Consider the following 7,952-nt stretch of genomic DNA (forward strand, 5'->3'; position numbering starts at 1 on the left):
TAAAATTTTGATTTTATACCCATTTCACTCAAACCTCTTAGATAAGGGGTAGTACTACACATGTACAAAGTGCCATTCTTTCTATGTAGTAAGAATGCAAGTGCATCTCAAGAGGGTTACAACAATTATGTCAGCATTAAGTCTGGTTCAGCATCCTCACAAACAGCCACCCGCATCCCCACAAACTGACTGCACTCTAGAAATGCCATTTGTCAAACTGTTGTGGATGGTAAAAGGGGATGGAGAAGACCCTTAAACAACTATGCTGAATTTCAGTCTTACCCTGCAGTGAGTGGTACCAATGAAATTAGGCGAGGAGGCAAAGTCACAGCCTACCTTAATATGCTTTAAAATACTAGTTTGACTGTAAATAAAGAATTAGACCTTTAAATCAACCTTTGACCTTTAATATTCCAATTCAATGCCATTAAGAACAACACACAAATGGGGACTACTGTTTAAAAAAATCAAAACAGAAATTTCCATTTTGACAACGTCAGGTTAACAATATTAGAGCAAGTGATTAGACAGTCAAATTTTATTCAGTTCAGAACTTAAAATTGGAACAGTTAAGTTTCTCCTGCTGGCACTGACTGCAGTTTAGTATAGTATACTATGAGCAAGACCAAACAATTATGTACATGAACATCAAGGAAGAACAGCCAGAACACACAGTAAATAATACAATTATGTACAAGACCTCCAACATAAAAATATGTAATTTGCCACAAAAATAAAAACAAAAAAAAAACATGAAACTGAACGGAGGGAGGAAGAGGAGGATAAACCCCAACTTTAGAAAAAAAAAGTTACAAAAAACATTCAAGGTGAGACATTAAACGATTGCACTACACTAATACAAAGAATCTGACTTGAAAATTGGTGCACTGATGTAGTTCACAGGGCACTAGCTTCAAAAGGAAAATGCTGCTTTCACTAAATGCAGCTTAGGGTTTTCTCCCACCCCCCACATAATTGTTTCAACAGAAAGCCTATTAACACAACAATGATTGTTTTAATGCTACATGTTTACAGCAAAGACAAAAACTAATAGCAGCAGTTTCACATGGCACATACTTCTCCACAGGCTTGGGGTCCCATGGTTTTTGCAATGCCTACAAAGTGCTCCCAGTTGAATATACAAGTAAAATTCACAATAAAAGTTTACCTGACTTCAGGTATATTGAGTGTGGGTGGCCTTAAGCCAGTTTCCTCCAAACTTCCCTCTGTGCCAGAGACACTCTACTTTACAATGAAGCACCCCACCCTGCATTTTTATTTTTACAGGTTGTTAGAAAAATACCTTTTATTACAATGCTGTAACACTAAAAAGCAGCAGACCACCATAGTGGTTAACCCTGGGACGGTGTAACATCTAACAGTGTAACTGAATAGCCTATGGATTAACACTAAGGTCCTCAAATAGACCAGATAGAGTCCACTACCTCAATATTTTAATACAGTCATCAGCTGTATTTTGCAATTAAAAAAAATCTAGAAGCTATTTCTGTAAAATAAGACACTGATTGAGGACTGGACAAGAAGCCAGAACTTGAACCCTTCCTTCAACTCCTGAAAAAAACTCAGTCCAGGAAGATTTTGTGGCCTTTCTTCAACAGTTCTTTAGAAATTGATTAGTTCAGTATATAGTAAGACTAACTGAGCGATTCATTTTTTTCCCAATGAGTCGAGATGTTCTGTTCTGGGACGTAGATCTAGTTTTCATTCGATCAGTGAATAATGCTCTCTCTTCTGCTGCAGCTTTTGCCATTTGTGCCTTCTTCAGTTCTCTGCAAAAGATAAAAATCAATCAGGATTTTCTGTCCAGTATAGTACAGAGGACTAGATCCAAACATAGGTATGTTAAGAGAATCAAAGGTGTTTGTTTTTTGTACTTCAATTACAACTTATATATATTTGTGGTTATTATCTAGAAAGCAGTTGTTAGAAGGAGGGGTACTCATCACAAACCCTTTTTAGAGAGTGTACTAAGTGTAGAAATTTAGTGTTCAGTCACTGCTGAGACCTCTGCAGAAAATTCTAGTAACAGAAAGTACAAGCACCCACTAGGAAGGCTATCAAATGGCCAGTTAGCCCAAGGACGCCAATATTATCTTCCTTTCTTGGTGCCTTCTCAACATGTACAACTTTAACTAGACTACAAGACCAAGCCAATAAAGAAAGAAATAAAAAGTTGCCAGGCTGGACAAAACCAAAAGCCTCCTGGGTCTAGAATCCCTTCTCAAGTAATGGCTGCTTTTGAGGAAGTTAAAACAAAACTCTGCTGCTAAGTAGCTACAGAGTAACCTGACTACAGGGTGAGAGTCCAGTATCTCAGCTTACTCTAGAAGGGAGAAATCCTCATTCTTCATAAGTCTGTTTTTGTGTGAAATTCTTACTAAAAACTGGGTGCTGTCACTTTCCATAAGAAATGCTCTATCCATTTTTAAACCTTACTAAGCTCTCCGTCTCAGACTCAACAAAATAAAGCAAGAGAATTCCACAGACTATTTGTGCATTATGTTAGCATATTTAAAACAAAATGCCTATTTTTAAGTTCAATCAAGTGTCCCTTTGTTCTTGCAAAGCACAAGAAAGTTAGTAGTAATGCCTTATCTACGGTATTGTGTATTACTTTATCTGCCTTCTCCACGAAGTAATCTCCCTTTGCAACAACCATGTTAAATGGCCTTGGCTCTTTCACTTAGCAAGTTATCCTTACCATAGAATCTCTCTCGCTTGTTAGGCACTTGATAAATTTCTCTTATATCCTGTTTTTTTAAATGTACATATAGAGTTCTGCACAAGCCTTTGTTCCATTTACTATTTAGTTTTGTTGCATCCTCTTTTTCAGAGACCTGAAAAAGGGTATAGCAACAGCTGAAAGCTTGTTTATGTCCTTCCCAGCTCTACAGATGTTGCAATAAAATAAGTGGTAAAAAATTCACTTTAAACCCCTACAGCATATCAAGTGACAGTGGCAGTTCTGCAACAGGCAACTACTTCAGCTCCTGGTATATACACCTCATGTCCATGGCATGGGGTATACAACAGCAGTGGCAGCATGTCCAGCATGGGGCAGCAACAGCAGGCAAAAGGTCCTGGAGGGCAAGGGCTGATACAGCTCTTGTTGCTTGCCCTCCTGCTGCCGAGGGTCATATTCACACAGGCCCAAGATACTGCAGCAGGCTACTCCCCTTGGTCAAACCACCAGCTTCCAGTGGCCTGCAAGTGGCCTAGAAGGATCCAGTGAACAGGTCCAGCTAGCGCAGGGGTAGGCAAAAATGCAGCCCGGGGGCCAGGTGCGGCCCACCAAGCCATTCTATCCAGCCCACGGGGATCCTAAAAGATTTAGAAAATTAATATTAATCTGCCCTGGCTGCCTATCATCATGTGGCCCTCAATGGCTTGCCAAAACACTCAGTAAGCGGCCCTCTGCTCAAAACAATTGCCTGCCCCTGAGCTAGCGGGTGGTAGGTTTGACATCTCTACAATAAAAGTTCCATGCACAAAAATCCTTGCCTCTCAATCTTTAATCTTTTGAGTAGATTTTATATGCCCCTGATCATTCCTTTCAGCCATCTCTGAATTTCTTCTATTTTTGCCATGTCCTCTCTCAGGTGGAGTGAACAGGACCTCCTTTAAAAATTAAAAAAGTTCAAAAAAAAAAAAACACAAAAAAGTTATGGTCTTGATGAACAAATTACTATGTAAAACTCTATTGCCTGATGGCTAAATTATGTAATGATGATCCTCCATGACTATTCGGGTTTTTTGTTATTTTGTTTCGAGTACACTAAGAATGAGCATCTCACTGATTTAGGACCTAATTTTAAACACTATTCCTTCTTTCACTGTAACATTGCCAATACTTACTCTTTCTCCAAGATATTAACCAATATAAGAAGTCATCCACAAATTACTGCATTGTACTTCTCACCCTCTTTTCCAGGTTGACATTTTGCACTTGTAAGAGAGTTAGTTTTTTATATCTACTCTGCATTTTGTATCTTACACAGATCTGATCCACAACTGTTTACCCTGTTAATAGTTTAGTTTATTTAAAACAGGTTCTTGGGAGGATTTCAAACGCTTGAAAAGCCAAAAAATGGATGTCAGAGATGGTTATTCTATTCTAGACCTATTCAAAGAACTCCAAAATAAACAAAACTGTTGCTTCAGGCATCTATCTTCCAATATAAACTGTCCTAAGGAAATATATTAAAATTTACTGGGGATAGACAAGTTCTTGCATGCAGCCGAAGAAACAGCTATACAAGTGCTTTTAAGACACAGCCAATCACAGGCTCCATGGTAAAACTTATATTATCTATTATTTTGCCAAGGCCATGTTAACATTGAGATAAGTATTTATTTTTAAAATACCAAGGAAATTGCACCATAAAAATAACCAACTCTAATAAAAGCTACTCTCCCCCAGTTTCCATGCAACACAATATGCTGTCTGTATGTGAACCAGTGGAATGGTCTTAATCCTCAGTCTGTCCTTCAATAAAAGCTTGCACAGGCTGCCAGACCTGGTCCATTCTGCAGTAAACAGTGTTCACCTAGAGAAAAGTACAAGAGATAACCATGCAAGACAGCAAGCCTGCCTGCACTTCTACAGTTCACAGCAAAGGCTTGACATGAAATCAAAGAGGGAGTCTCAGAGCTCAGCTAGATGGAATGCATGGAAGTTAACTAAGAAAAATCTTCAACCAAAACGAAAACCAACACACAAAAATTTCTGGTCATCATGCATCAAATCCATAAACCTAATAGATTCAAATGCTGGAAAACTCCATAAATCCTTGGCTTAATGCTAATTTTAGAAGACAGACCTAACATGTATAAGAGTAGTAAAAAAAAATATGACTCTTCAAAAAGGGAATCTGAAAATTATTCAAAACACTTCTCTTAGTTTTGGCCTTAACATCTGTGCTCCTATTCTTTTAAGCCTCTGGAAAGGAATGAAAGTTTATTTACAACATGCTTTTCTCTCTCTCATTTGCTGGGGCATTCAGTGAAAATAACCAAATCCCCACCTTACAAAGACACTATTAGTTATTTATATCCAATAAACAATATTTTTTAGTCACTTACTTTTGCAAGAGCGAATTTTTAAACTTCTCAGCATTCAGTTCTATCCGCAGCTGCTCTGCACTCTTTTTGGCAGCAGACAGCAGAACAGAATGTTTGACTAGAGCCACTGCCGAAGGTCTTTTTTCTGGATCTGGACTAATCATAACCTTCAAAAGAAACAGTTGCATTTAAAATCCAGTATCAAATACAGCAAGAAAGTAAAAGGTACCATTTGCATAAAACAAAGTCTTACTTTCAGCAATTCCAAGAATTCTTGAGGAAGAACTTGTGGTATTTTCGGCAGTTTTCCCTGTCGAATTTCATGCCACCGGTCTCCGTTTGTTGGAAGTGGTTCAGCACCAGCAGCACACACAACAGTTAGAGCAAGAGCAAAAATATCAGCTTTTGGCAAGTGAGCGTAGTTCTGCAAAGAAAGAAGATTTAGCCTTCTTTAAAAGAAAAAAAAAAAAAAAAGGCACCAAAACAAAACTCTAAGGTACAATTAAACTACTCAGCACTATAAATCTCTCCAGGTGCATCTACACATGCACTTTATTACAAAGCTGACTAATTAGCTCTGCAGTAAAGAGTTACCATCTACATGTGCACCTGCTTTGGGATGCAGGAAATTAATTAACTCTGCTGTAGGACAGTACTGTCCAGGACAAGCACTATCCTACAGCAAATTAGCTATGTGCAGCAGAACAGTGACACAGGCTGGCTGGGGCACAAGGGCACTAGTGTGGGGGCTGCTTGCCAGCTAGCTCTGCACTGAAGCACCCTTGTGCCACTGCCAGCCCCTCTACAGCACACACCCTGGGTGGAACAGCCCTGGGCTGGCAGGCTGACTGCATCCCCTGGGCCTCATGCCAGCTAGCACTGCTCTGCCCTGGCTCAACATGTTGTGGTCCCAGGCACATGTGTAAAAATTATACCTGGGAGCAATCAACTCCAGTGTGAACTGCACCTGAGTTTATTGCTACGTGCTAATTGCATGTGTATATCCACCCTCCAAGTACATTACCCCTTCAACATTATTCTTGTTCCAGATACAAATCTTATTGTAAAATTGTAATTTTTTCCAAAGTGAGGTAGTTCACAAAATTGTTATTATAAAAACAAGGAAGTACAGACTTAACACGTTTAGCTGCAGTTAGCAAGACAGTGGTGTTACCTCTTGTAAGACTTCATTTGCAAGAAAACGACTATCACCTTCCTCCACCTGTGGACTAGATATTCTAGTTACATGACCAAGGTCACCTACAAGAAATAGTAAAGAGGAATTAATTTTTCAGAGAACAAAAGTGAGGTGTGCCATCAGCCATACACACAATATTTTCCTCACCTATTTTAAAAATAATTCTGTCAGACGAGCAGTCGTCGTCATCACCTTCTTCTGATGTCGTACTTGGAACTGATGTCCTAGATATAAAAATATTACCTTAAAAGGGAAAAGAAGAAGTTTTTAGAACAAAAACACAGATCTACAGTTTTACCTCATTTGCATTCAAAGTGATATTTATTACCAAAGTAGACTCAGTTATATACCCAGTCCCTGGAATAAGACAGGAGTGAAACCACCTCAGGGGACAGAACCCAAAATTTTAAGCAACTCAACAAACTTCACTCCAGAAAAGATCACCCAAGATGAACCCAACAAGAAGAGTTATGCCAGCCAATTTTACAATGATATCTTTTGCACTACTGTTCAGGCTTTCAAAGAAGAATCTACAGTTAAGGTGTGGCTGGCTTCTTACTTTATGCAACAGACTAAACCGACCAAAAGAAACAGTCAATGGAACTTCAGAGTGAAACACTTATATACTTACTAGGCTTTATATCCATGTGTACTAGAGACATTGAATGAATATATTTTAAGCCACGAGCTACCTGAAGTAGAAGATCTTTCAGCTCTGGTTCAGTAAAGTAGCGCATATTTCTATAGTTTTCACTTATAGCATCAGCTAAACTGCCACCTAAAAACAAAGTCAAATGAGTCAGCTCCTTATTTTCATAGCCGTTTCATATAAAATGATTAAGGTTTTACAGCAGACTCCCAAAAAACTAGTGGGCCACAAACCACCAAGGGCTTGCTAAATATTCATGTGATATCCATCTCTTTCCCCTTATTTAAAAAGGTGCTAATGCAGCAACAGTATTTTTCTGTATAAGCATCAGGACAAGTGGACTCCGTGCCTCCACATGTGGCTTCCCACAGGAGTGCTGGAAGCAGCATGTGAGGGCATGAAACTGGCCCACCCGGCGGTGCATAACACATACCCACCCATGAACCCCACAGGCAGGCAGCTCTCCTCCCCATTTACCCAGCTGTCCAGTCACATGGCTTTGTGCCTCCACATCATGGGAGGTGGAGACATGGAGCCCACCATGGTTAAATTATACAAAATTATGCAAGTATGCAGGGTCATGCCTTATGGGCAAAATTGCACAGGTGCATAATTGCACAATTCCCTAGAGTACAAATTTTTAACCTCTCTCAAAAGACCTCCAGTACAGTTGCTGGAGGTGAATAAAGTTTCACTGATAAAAGTTTTCACACTAAATTCAGCTCAGACTTGGATTTGATTTTTTTTTTCCTAAGGGGAGCTCTTACTGACTGTAGTATGTTAACACACTTTTGCTAATCACACAAAGTTCTTAAAAAAACAAAACAAACCCCCCCCACACACACCTTAAGAGTACCTTAATTTCCATTTTCTTAACTATAAAACAAAGCAAGTACTTATTTTTTCCTTTGTTCTTAAAGTGTCCGTACGCCTAGTGGTAAAAACAAACTACATTCTAAAAATTATATATGCGTTCTTCCTTAAGATACTAAATTAAAAAAAAAAAAAAAAAGGGGGGGGGGG

At 39.0% G+C, this 7,952-nt stretch overlaps 1 protein-coding gene across 2 annotated transcripts in view; it reads right to left on the reverse strand.

Moving 5' to 3' along the window:
- Positions 1-391: 391 nt before the first annotated feature.
- WEE1 (WEE1 G2 checkpoint kinase) overlaps positions 392-7,952 on the reverse strand; it is a 14,611-nt gene continuing 7,050 nt past the window's right edge. Inside the window, exons 5-11 of one of the 2 annotated variants that reach the window (XM_019519590.1) lie at positions 6,912-7,058; positions 6,428-6,523; positions 6,257-6,342; positions 5,336-5,506; positions 5,104-5,249; positions 3,523-3,639; positions 1,710-1,790 (exon numbers count right to left, since the gene is read on the reverse strand). In XM_019519590.1, coding sequence (XP_019375135.1) covers positions 3,552-3,639; positions 5,104-5,249; positions 5,336-5,506; positions 6,257-6,342; positions 6,428-6,523; positions 6,912-7,058 — 734 coding nt within the window. In that variant the 3' untranslated portion in view covers positions 1,710-1,790; positions 3,523-3,551. Of the gene's footprint in view, positions 1,791-3,522; positions 3,640-5,103; positions 5,250-5,335; positions 5,507-6,256; positions 6,343-6,427; positions 6,524-6,911; positions 7,059-7,952 lie in introns of both variants that reach the window. The other variant, XM_019519589.1, reaches the window with a different exon arrangement.

The sequence above is a fragment of the Gavialis gangeticus genome, unplaced genomic scaffold (assembly GCF_001723915.1).
Source record: "Gavialis gangeticus isolate Ggan-Ray unplaced genomic scaffold, GavGan_comp1, whole genome shotgun sequence".
In the NCBI taxonomy this organism is placed as follows: Eukaryota; Metazoa; Chordata; order Crocodylia; family Gavialidae; genus Gavialis; species Gavialis gangeticus.